We start from the raw sequence: 12,398 nt of genomic DNA on the forward strand, positions 1-12,398 counted from the left end.
GCAATTCTGACTTTGTAACTCGCAATTCTGACTTTGTAACTCGCAATTCCGACTTTGTAACTCGCAATTCCGACTTTACAACTCGCAATTCCGACTTTATAACTTGCAATTCTGACTTTATATCTCGCAATTCTGACTTTATATCTCGCAATTCTGACTTTGTAACTCGCAATTCTTACTTCGTAACTCGCAATTCTGACTTCGTAACTCGCAATTCTGACTTTATAACTCGCAATTCTGACTTTATAACTCGCAATTCTGACATCATAACTCACAATTCTGACATTATAACTTGCAATTCTGAATTTATATCACAATTCTGACTTTATATCATGCAATTCTGACTATAATTTGCAATTCTGACTTTATAACTCACAATTCTGAATTTAAATCTCGCAGTTATGAGAAAAAAAGTTTCTAGGTACGCAATTACCTTTTTTATAAACTTCCATAGGTATGTTTCTTGAGCAGCAAATCATATTAGAATGATGTCTGATGAAAATTCAGCTTTTATCACAGGAATAAATTACATTTTACAGTATATTCACATAGAAAACAGTTCTTTCAAATTGTAATATTTTACAATAGTACAGTTTTTTTCTTCTTCTGTATTTCTGATCAAATATCCAAAATATATCCAAATATATCAAACATATCAAATATTCAAATATAATCCTTGGTGAGCATAAGAGACTTCTTTCAAAAAAATCCAAAAAATCTTACCGACCCCAAACTTTTGAATGTCTTTATTACTTAAATAATGAAATGATTGATTTATTGTAAATGGTTTCTGACAGTAAATTTTTCACTTAAGTCTCATTTGATTCACTCATGCAACTTATGAAAGCAAGGGTCCAGCAATTCCTGAAAAAGTTGTATTATTTGTTTGTTTGTTAATTTTGGACCTCTGCATACTGAGAGTGTAATTTTCTTACCGAAGTCTGCAGGGTTGTGATAGGTGGGACAGTTGAGTCCCAGTTCTCTGAGATACGGGATTAAGCTTGATACTCTTCCTCTGTAAATACACTGGCCTTGACTGAGGACATACAGCTGGAGAAAAAACAAACAATGAATGAGGTGTGAGAGGCAGTATTTTGCATAACAGCATGCATAAAAAAACATAAATCAGAGTATAAAATAGTGATCACCTTATCAAAGAGTTCAAAAACTTTTGCGCTGGGCTGGTGAATTGTGCATATGACTGTTCGTCCACCCTGAGCAAGAGCCTTCATCAGCGAGACCACCTGGAAGCAGGAGGAGCTGTCCAGTCCACTGAAGACATAAAGAAGAGAGAAAATAACAGTCAGCACCTTCTTGTGGTTGGAGCAGTAGCACATGTTTCCAAGCTGTGGTGCTACGATGCAGACAAGTTTAAGTCTATATATATGAACTACATAATAAATAAATACATAATAAAAATGACAAAAACACAAGACAATTACTAAAACATTAACTTTAAGTATAAAAACTCCAATAACCAAAACTACAATAATATCTCAACTATACTTAACACTGATATTACATATTACATATTATATTTATATATATATTATATTATAATTTAGCAATATTTGTGCTATATATAACAATATATCCTCGCAATATCACTCAAGTGCTCGTATCAGTGGGCTAGACAAGGTTAAAGAGGTGAGATTAGATCATAATCTTGACCTCGCTATATCAAAGCCATATTAATTATCACAGATGACAGAGACAATGGATAAAGTGGAAGATTAAGTGTCCATTTTAAAGGGCAGGATAATGCTGTAGCCTTCAATATAGCAGTGTATTCAAATATCATAGCACATGCTACACACAATTTGCTGATTGGATATTTATCTAATGCACAGGGAAACAGTATTCCTTTGAGCCATTAAAGTGTCCTATTTAACCAAACACAACTCTGGGACATCATATTAATGATAATGGTCCTGCTCTTATCCGACCTATAGAAGCTGATGCCACATGGTTTTGATTTCCATGAAGGAGGATCTGTTTATCCTTGGATAGCCATGGTAATCGTATAAATGCGATTTACGGAGTATCGTTTTATGCTGAAATGACTTTAGTTTGAGCTCTCCAGAGAATTAGAGAGACGTTTTTGTTCTTAGAGGGTAAAATCCCGGGAGAGGAATGAAAGCTTAATAGAGTCCGTAGAGACCAGGTCTCAACTGTCCAACAATATCCCATCTGGGCAAAGCCTGTAAGTGAATATGCAATTAAATTGCATTCCCACATTACAAGGACACAACAGAGAAACCTCATGGGTAACAAATTTTCACAAGAGATATATTTGGCTCAGGAACGTCACTTGGATAATTTGATGGTTCGTCTCATGGCCATGCGTTTCATACACCATTTATTTATTTTTTATTTTTTTGTAATTTTTGCAAAACTGTTAATTGGTTACATACAGTGGAAAAACTGTAATAGATCTAATTAGACATTTTATAAAATTTACAGTAAAAATACTGTTAAATCTGCTTATTTTGGAAGTAAAGACAATCAGTCATATAATTTACAGTGGAAAAAACAAAAATTGACATTCTCACAATTCCCTGCGTGACAATTTACATTTGATTGTATTTAAATAAATATGTATCTTGTTAGTTTTTGTTATAAATTATGGACATTTGGGTTCAATGTTACATCTTATTTTGTTAAATGAATGTTTGTTGCATTATTTTAGTGTCATGTTTAATGGTTTTGCGTTTGTGCGCACGACACTTCAATATATTAGTATTTATTACAACTTGTGGAGAAGCTACTTGTGATGATCTCTAATTCTTCATGTGTCTCTTTTACCATCTGTATTATTTTTGGGGCTATTTTTGGCTAACAGATTTTACATATTACTTTAGATATAATAGCAACATTATATCAGTTAAAGGTGCAGTAATTGATTTCTGAGAAATGCTGTTGAAAGTGGATCAGACCGAGCACCACAATACACTTGTAGCCAATCAGCAGTCCACTCATGATGGGGGAGGAGAGAGTAAGAGATTAGAAGAAAGACTGTAGAAAGAGACGTGGCCGAGAGACATTACTGAAGAGAAAAGCTCAGAGGAAAATCACTGGAAAAAGAAGGGTTATGATCAGGCAAGAACTTTAGGACCCGCGTTAATATTAGAAAAGCTTTCCAGAGCTGGAGAGATCCAAGAGGGAAGGCCTGAAAATGGACTCAGAGGTTGCGTCTGCTTTTTCTGCTTCAAATGTGAGTTTTTGCTGTTTCACAGCTGCAAAATATGCTGTTGTTGTAATGTTAGCTCTAGTAAAAGGACAGTTTTGAGTGTCACTGCATTATTTTGCTTTGTTTCGGCTATGATAAAGAGACATCCACTCTTGCCTTGTGTATTTGTGATTTTTGTGGGCGGAGCAATGAAGGGAGGGGTGTGTTTGTTTGTGTTGGTTTAAAATATCAATAGTGTTTCTATGAAATTGCTTACTGCACCTTTAAAGAAATATACAGTTTTACACAGTCTAAAATGTTCTTTTTTCTGTAAAGTTCTGGCAACCACAGCTGCTATTTTATTACCATACATTTCATGGGTTTATTTATTTATTTTACAGTGTAATGTGTGTACATGGAGGGTGCTCACCTAGTGGGCTCATCAAAAAACATGACGGGTGGGTTGTTGATGAGCTCCAGGGCGATGGCCAAACGCTTCCTCTGGCCTCCGGACAGGTTGGATGTGCGTGTCTTTGCACATTCTAACAAGCCGAGTGCAGTCAGGATTTCCCGTACCTAGAACAACACAGCATGTCATGTGTCAGGACAGCACATGCACATACATATCTTCACAACTGGTCAAAAGTTTCAGTAAGACATTTTTAACGTTTTTGAAAAAAAAAAAAAAAAAAAAAAAAAATCTCTTATGCGCACCAATGTTGCATTTATTTGATCAAAAATACAGAAAAACTGTTATATTGTGAATTATTAGTATTTAAATTAGCTTTTATTTCAGTGTATTTTAAAATGTAATTTATTCCTGTGATCAAAGCTGAATTTTAAGCATCATTACTCTAATCTTCAGTGTCACATGATCCTTCAGTAATCATTCTAATGCTCTGATTTGCTGCTCAACAAATATTTCTTATTATTATCAAAGTTGAACGTTGAGCTGCTTAATATTTTTGTGGAAACCGTGATACATTTTTCTATGATACTTTGATGAATAGAACGAATCCTAGAACAAAAAAAATCTTAACATTTTTTGAATGGTAGTGTACATGTTTACTGTGAGTTTAACATTTAGGACATGTTCCAGAAACAACATCCTTTTCAGTCATGCAACAACGCTGAGCTTTACCACAAAGATTAGGCCGTACATACATCGGGTGGGACACTTCACACGCCTCTCACTTACCATTTCGCGTCTGCCTTCATCTTTTTCCTGGAGTTTGAGATTAGCTGATACCTGAGAAGGGAAAGTGAGCGATTTAGATCATGATGAGCATTAGCCGGTACAACTAAAGCTAACAGAGGGATTTGCATGAACTCAACAACACAACAACTGCAATTGCATGAGACGTATTCCAGTGAAACGAGCTGTGACAGCCGATTACATGTTTTGTTTTTTGTTTTTAGTTTGTCTGTGTATGTTACATTTACCATGAGGTAACGAGGAATACTTGTACTTTTACTTAATGATATTTGCAAGGGGGGAAAAAAAATTTACCCTTTACAATTTCATCTACCCTTGCTAAAAAGAAGTGTTCTGTATTGAAGGTGCTCTTATAGTGTACACTTTTCATAAGCTCATTAAAGTTTTACTTTAAAGTACATTTTAAATCCTTATATTTTAATAATCTTTTGTTATGCTTTAAAGAAGTATACTTATTTTGATGTGTTGACTAACATACTAAAGCACATGTAAAATAATTATAAATTTAACTGTAGTGTGTTGTTCAATGTTACATTTTAAGTTAATATATTTTAAACATACTAAATAGTAACTTCATCACTAAAATATGGAAGAGGATTAGGGCCAAGCAATAATAAAAAAATAAAACCATCTCGAGATTAAAGTTGTTAAATTTCGAGAAAAAACTCGAGAAAAAGGTTGAGATAAAATGTTGAGAATAAACTCGTTAAATTACGAGAAAAAACTTGTTAAATTTCGAGAAAAAGGTCGAGATCAAATGTTGAGAATAAACTCGTTAAATTACGAGAAAAAACTTGTTAAATTTCGAGAAAAAGGTTGAGATGAAATGTTGAGAATAAACTCGTTAAATTACGAGAAAAAACTCGTTAAATTTCGAGAAAAAGGTCGAGATAAAATGTTGAGAATAAACTCGTTAAATTACGAGAATAAACTTGTTAAATTTCAAGAAAAAAGTCGAGATAAAATGTTGAGAATAAACTCGTTAAATTACGAGAAAAAACTTGTTAAATTTCAAGAAAAAAGTCGAGATAAAATGTTGAGAATAAACTCGTTAAATTACGAGAAAAAACGTGTTACATTTCGAGAAAAAGGTCGAGATAAAATGTTGAGAATAAATTCGTTAAATTACGAGAAAAAACGTGTTACATTTCGAGAAAAAGGTCGAGATAAAATGTTGAGAATAAATTCGTTAAATTACGAGAAAAAAACTCGTTAAATTTCGAGAAAAAAGTCGAGATAAAATGTTGAGAATAAATGTATGAGAAAAAAGTCATTAATTACGAGAACAAATTCGTTAAATTAAGAATTTGTTCTCATAATTTAACAACTTTTTTCTCATAATTTAATGACTTTATTCAACATTTTATCTCGACTTTTTTTCTTGAAATGTAACGACTTTTTTTCTCATAATTTAACGAATTTGTTCTCATAATCTAACGAGTTTTTTCTCGTAATTTAACGAGTTTATTCTCAACATTTTATCTCGACTTTTTTCTCGAAATTTAACAACTTTAATCTCGAGATGGTTTTATTTTTTTTATTATTGCTTGGCCCTAATCCTCTTCCGTAATAAAATTATGTGTAAATACAGATATGTTTAAATACATGACATACATAAAAGTTTATTTTAGTTAACCATAAATAATTTGTAAGTACATTCAGCAGTATATTTTAACCAAAAAGTACTATTTACGTCTTTAAAGCACTCTTTAATTCAGCTAATTGCATTTAACATTAAATTAAACTATAGTGCATTTAATCATTTAATTTCAATGAACACAGAATTAAGCATCAGAAAACATTATATTCAGTTCACACAAATATATTCAACATGATCTCATGAGAATACATGTGTGTATTTTTACGTAAAGTGTGGTTCTACCACACGTACATTTACTTACATTTTCATACACACAAAAACGTACAACACTGATGTATTTATAGCACTAAAACATAAAAATACTTACAAAAATACATATTAACAGCAATAAAAATTAAATCATTTAACGTAAAGAGTGAACGTATATGAATTCCCATGTATTAATATTAAAATCGTGGCATTAATGTTTTAAATCTGTTGTATTCAATTGTCATATCAATACATGTTTTTAGTCAAATTTATTGAATGCAGTTTACTCATCTACTTAATATGAAAATAACATTTCTGTTCGTGACTTGTGCTGCAAACTCATACATAATGTTAAACAAGACTACAATTTGAAACCTTATGAATAAAATTTCTGTAATTGTTTAACCATTTTGTAATATTTAGTTTGTTTGCTGTGCGACACAGAAGCCGTTTTCTCCTATGCAGTGGCTGACAATACAACCATAAGATAAACCAAAGCACAACATAAATTCACAAATCACATCAATTTTATTTGTTTGCTGTACTCCATATCGGAATCCATATGTTTGTAAGGAGCAGATCCGAATTCAGCCCTTTATCATCTTTATCTTCATTCTCAGCAACAGCGACCGTCACAGTCAAATCCTGCGCTCGTTATAATTCAAATTTGAAAGTTGCGCCCTTGAGAAGCTTTACGACATGGTTTACGGCACTGATATCGAACGCTCATTGGTTCTCACCTGCTTCGTTACAGATTGCAACATGCCGTGTTTCAGTGGATTGACATTTGAAATGAGTGCGCGCCCGTCATGATCACCAGTTGGAGTGCCCTAGTTAGTCACTAGAGGGCACTCCAACACTGACTATTGTTTCACCTCACTTGGACTTCAATTCCCATAACCCACTTCCCGGACTCATTATCCCATCATTGCACTCAGCTGTTTTGTGTTTGTTCATTAGTGTCTGTCTATTTATTCCTGGTTTGTTTTTGCGTTTGTTATGGAGGTTTCATTTTTGGTCACAGGCGTCACTGTTTGTTTTCTTTGTTTTGTATGGACTGTTTTGTGGACCCTGGACTTTTGCCTGTGTGGATTACTTGTTTGGATTGCCCCGTTAAAGCTGCGTTTGGATCAAACCTTTCTTGTTTCTGTGCCATCCGTGACAGTGCCTTCACGGAGAGAAGCCGGATTCATATTTTTATGGATTAATAAGTTCAATTCTGCTCTGTACCCTATAAAAAACTATTACCACCAGAGAGGATTGCGACAGCAACTCATCATCATTTGAACTACTTTGGTTCCACTTTTGACATTTGCACAATAAATAAATTATTGTGATTACGCTTGTTTGTCTGTTATTATTTTATTTATAACAGTAGGCTACATAGTTTTAAGAAATGGTTATGGGTAGGTGTAGGATTAGCGGCTCAAAATATCGTTTTAATGTTATATTTTTACTAAAATTGTCATTTTCTGTCCATTATGTTTCATTCTTTTAACATTCTGTATAAAATTGTTATGTTTAGGTTTGGGATGGGGTTTAGGGATCTTACATTTATCTACAAAACGATAAAATGGAAATTATACATTATATATTTATGACATGAAAGATTCGTAAATATTTTATGTTTTTTCACTGTAAAATCATAAGTATTTTTGCGTTTTGGTGCTATAATTACGTCAATATTGTACGTTTTAGCACCTTTCTAAAAGTACAAAAATGTACCTTTTGTGTCTTTGAAAGTTACGTATTAATACCTAAGCATTAACAATGAGACCAGGCTGGTATATTGCATTAAAGTATATTATTTCTGTAATAAGTGCTCTTTATAAAGGTATGCTAACGTGTACTTCTTTTTCACAGAGTAGACCTTCAGAGCAGCCATTAGTTTTCTGGTCATCATGTTTGACAATAAATGTAACTTTTACATAAAAGATTTTAGGACATTAGGTTCAGTTTAATATCCGGTGCCACAGTCATGAAAAATTACATTTAGTTATTTAGTAGCATTTTAGTAGCATTTTTATATAGCTTTTTTTTTCTTTTTTTTTTTACCTTTGTAATATTTTATATGTACAAATAAATGTAGAAACTTGATCTGTATCTTTACTCAAGTACTTTTAGCAATAGATACTCGATGCAGCTCAGTGATATGATATCAGCAGACACGTACCATCATGGCTTCCTGTACGGTGAGGTGTGGCAGTAACATGTCATCCTGCATGATGTAGCAGGACACTTTCCTGAAAGATCGCAGATCTCTGGGCTGCCCATTTATCAAGATCTCCCCCTTCATGCCTGTTTCCCTGTGTCATAAAGCACATCTTCACATATACTGTCTTTTGTAATGTTAACAAATTTATAACCACCATTTCCTGGTAAATGATCATTATATGCCCCACATTTGAAGTAATTGCTGTATTCATTCAACGTTAACACTGAGACAGACTGCTTCAGGCATTCTTCATTTGTAAATTGCTTTGCATAAAAGTATCCGAAAAAAGAATAAATTTAAATAAATAATGAACAGCTTTCAACAGAAGATACAAAAAGAACCAAGATGACTGTGCTGGATGAATCAACATGCTTATGCTCCACTGAGAGTTGGGTTTTGCACACTTAGAAAAAGGGTTTAATGGGGTTCTAGACTCAATTTTAAAGAGCCCTTTATGTCAAAAAGGTTCTATATGAGGAGAAATGTCTTAAATTATTGCACAGCACTATCATGTTTAACGGGTTACCAATTTGCCAAAATGTAAAAGAGTTAGGATGCTTCATGTGGTCATACTAACCTATAACCTGCTAGAATGTTCATTAATGTAGACTTCCCAGCCCCCGAGGGTCCCATGATGGCCACCAAAGCTCCGCTGGTGAAGTTCCCAGAGATCCCTTTCAGAAGGGTCTTGTAACCTGACACAAGGTGGAACAGAGAAAGAGGCGGCCTTGTGAGAAACCTTCCACAGTAAGGACAATAAGCACAATGAACAACCTGAGCTGTTCCTCCCAATCATGTAATGAACCTGCCAAAATCCCATTCAAATTCTCCTGCTTACATAATGGTCAGGTGAAAGGGTTATTTGTTTGTTCACCGTTGGGTTTCTGAAATTTTCCAGGTGAATGAATCTGTTTGCTGTTTGAGTATCTTTGGATAAACCCTGTTCTTACCTCTATCTGACCTGTTCCTCTCAGCGTACCTTTTTGTCTAAAACTTTAAAAGAATAATGGGCTGATGCTATAACCTTTCTCCACTCCCTATTTATTTTCTTTTGTCAAGGTGTATAATGCATTCTTCACCATATTACGCCAGCTTTGTGTGCAGATTTGTAAGCAACATTGCTCTCTAGGTTCTTGACTAATATACACTAGAGTATTTGAACGTTTACTTATAGCTTACTTAAAATGTATGAATTTTATCAGTTCATTACAATTTTGGTTGCATTAGACAAGATGGGCATGTCCCACTAAGTTAAAGGTGCAATATGTAATATTTTCTGTCCGCTAGAGGTCACTAGAGGCCTATTCAAAACAAAGGTGTAGCTTGATGACGGCAAGTTTGGGCGTGAAATTTTGGGACATGTGGTCTTCACATCAACGGATGGTGGAATAGAATTGGGATAGGACTCGGGTAGAAATCATGTTCATGGATGCGATTATTAACGTTACTGTAGTATGAAGCAGAGTGTTGTGGGAACTGAACGAGGCCGCCGGAGCGATTGCTCAACACACGCCTCACGAGAACTTTTATTATGACACAGTCGCCGGCGCCGCTTCTGCTTTTCCGGTCATGAGTATGAGGTAATGCAGCTCTGTTTATCATATTAGATACATTTGAGTGTGTTGAAAACAAGCAGCAACCTCCCCCAGGTTCTCTTGAAGCCAATACGGAAGTGACTTAAACTGCGATTCATCGACTGGCCGCTAGGGACAGGCTCCAAAAGAGAGCAGAATCTCATTGACCCCCATGTTAAACGGCCAACTTCACAGCAGAAAAAAACATGTTTACAGCCTGGTTCAAATTGTGGTTTTGGTCTATACTGCTAATTTTGCCCTTTATGACAACTCTGAGGAGGGTGAATATTTTTATAAATCATCCATTTAAATTATATTAAGCCTTAAAGTTCTGCATAATTAAGGGCGTGGTCACTTGATTGACAGGTTTACCGCTGCTGTCTGTGAGCCGTCATGTTACCTCAGCTAATTCCAGCCGCTGAATTTGGCATCTCTGCCGTGTTTGTGCTTTTTTTTCGGGATTATTTTATGCAATTATAAAATAATAATATATACAATTACAAAATAATATGGCTTGCTGCGATACTCGAGACAGATGTGCGTAGACACTCTGTGTACATGTACATATATTTTTTTTTACAGTCTATGATGTGCTCGCATGCGGAAGATAAACAGCACACACGTTGCTGGATCGTCTTGGCATTGGCTAAAAGATTTGTTCCTGAGATTTACTACAATGACAATGGCAGGAGGATATGAAATCATTTGTTTGTGAGATATATATACGATCATATCCAGTTTTACAACATAAACGCTGCTCAGGTTGCATAATTTCTTGAAGAACGATGATGAAAGCAGATCATTCAGAAGAGATATGATGCAAACAATGGATAATATATCAATATTTCATGGATTTAAAACTTTTGTGGACAAAAAGTACTGTTTTTTTGTTTTTCAGTGGACACTCATGGACATTTTACCCAAGTGCCACGGATTGGATTCATCTCACGATCGCCATTTCATTATAAAGGTATGGAGTCCCATTTGATTTTTCATGTTGTTATTTGCACACCCGACACAAATTACAATTACTGGTGCTTGGAGCATTTATATCGTAAAAAAAAAAAAAAACACTGTAGATTGACAGTAAACCTTCAGAACTTTCTTATGATATAACTTGTTATCTTTATTAATATTTTAGATAGTATTTAAAATCACGTCGCGCTAGGTGGGTGTGGTTTCAGCACCTCAGTTCCAACCACGTCCCGCCTCTTTGCCCATTTTCAGTTATCCGGGAGTGACGCACTGCTAAGATGGCAGCTGCCTCATTTTCGCTTTAAAAATGCTCTTCAGAAATCTACGGGTGACGTCACGGACACTACGTCCATATTTTTTTTACAGTCTATGGTTGAAAATGTTATAACGTTACTCTGTGCGTTCGCTCTGCGGCTGCTGTGAGACACTTGTTTGAGACACACTGCAGTAAACTAGATTGATTTTAGAATATCATATTAAATGCTGGATGGTTTGTGTTGATAAAAGGCATGCAATTAATTTTAAAACTTATTGTATGATGGAGAAAATGCTGTATTACTGTTACTAAAAATAAAGCTGTATCTGATTATGCTATGTTAGCTAGTTGACAAAATATCGTTTTTCTCTGAGGTGTGGTAAAGCATGATACTCACAAAAAATAAGACTAAATGTGTTGAGCTATATAACAATAATTAATGTTTCTGTCTATAAATATATCAAAACAGTTGTTCCCTTGTCTATTAAAACATGTAAATATTAAAGTGTCTTTGGTGTTTCCATGGTTTCTACAAAATAAAAACCGAGGGTAACACGGATATGACGCAATTGACAGGCGACTCACACGTCCCGGAGCCTTGGCTAAAATTGCAATTTTCTCACGATTTACAAATAGTTGGAAACATTTGGGATGTTGTAAGTACTCAAGTGAACAAAATATATAACACTGGCCAAGTGGTTTTTGATATTTTACTGCAAAACTTAAAAGCTTACATATTGCTTTAATAAAGTGTCCAAATGCATCTTGTCAATTTTTTGACCCTATAGCAGGATATATTGTCACATTTAGTTTTAACAAGACTTTTTTAGCACAAATTTAATACACAAAATCATTCATGAAACTGAAATGTGCTAACCAATGTGTTTGAAACCAGCATGCAAACAAGCATTTGTTTAACTGCACTTTTGATATGAAATCTTAAAGTTATGGAGATAAAGCAATGTCCATTTTCAGGCAAGTCAGTTCACTCGCCAGCCATCTTGAAAACGCTCTCATCAGCTATTTTCATTCATGCAAGAACAGTTCCTATTAAACTGAAGATACAGAAATCTAAAAAACTGCATTTTAAATCAACAATACAGTCTGAATTGTAAAGCATTGTTTGTATATTTTGGTCCATCCA

At 34.4% G+C, this 12,398-nt stretch overlaps 1 protein-coding gene across 1 annotated transcript in view; it reads right to left on the reverse strand.

Annotated features, from left to right (window-relative positions):
- abcg1 (ATP-binding cassette, sub-family G (WHITE), member 1) overlaps positions 1–12,398 on the reverse strand; it is a 45,174-nt gene that overhangs the window by 9,691 nt on the left and 23,085 nt on the right. Inside the window, exons 3-8 of the mRNA XM_048185365.1 lie at positions 9,027–9,144; positions 8,408–8,540; positions 4,368–4,418; positions 3,600–3,745; positions 1,149–1,272; positions 936–1,050 (exon numbers count right to left, since the gene is read on the reverse strand). Of these exons, the coding sequence (XP_048041322.1) occupies positions 936–1,050; positions 1,149–1,272; positions 3,600–3,745; positions 4,368–4,418; positions 8,408–8,540; positions 9,027–9,144 (687 nt within the window). The remainder of the gene's footprint in view (positions 1–935; positions 1,051–1,148; positions 1,273–3,599; positions 3,746–4,367; positions 4,419–8,407; positions 8,541–9,026; positions 9,145–12,398) is intronic.

The sequence above is a fragment of the Megalobrama amblycephala genome, linkage group LG3, assembly GCF_018812025.1.
Source record: "Megalobrama amblycephala isolate DHTTF-2021 linkage group LG3, ASM1881202v1, whole genome shotgun sequence".
In the NCBI taxonomy this organism is placed as follows: domain Eukaryota; kingdom Metazoa; phylum Chordata; class Actinopteri; order Cypriniformes; family Xenocyprididae; genus Megalobrama; species Megalobrama amblycephala.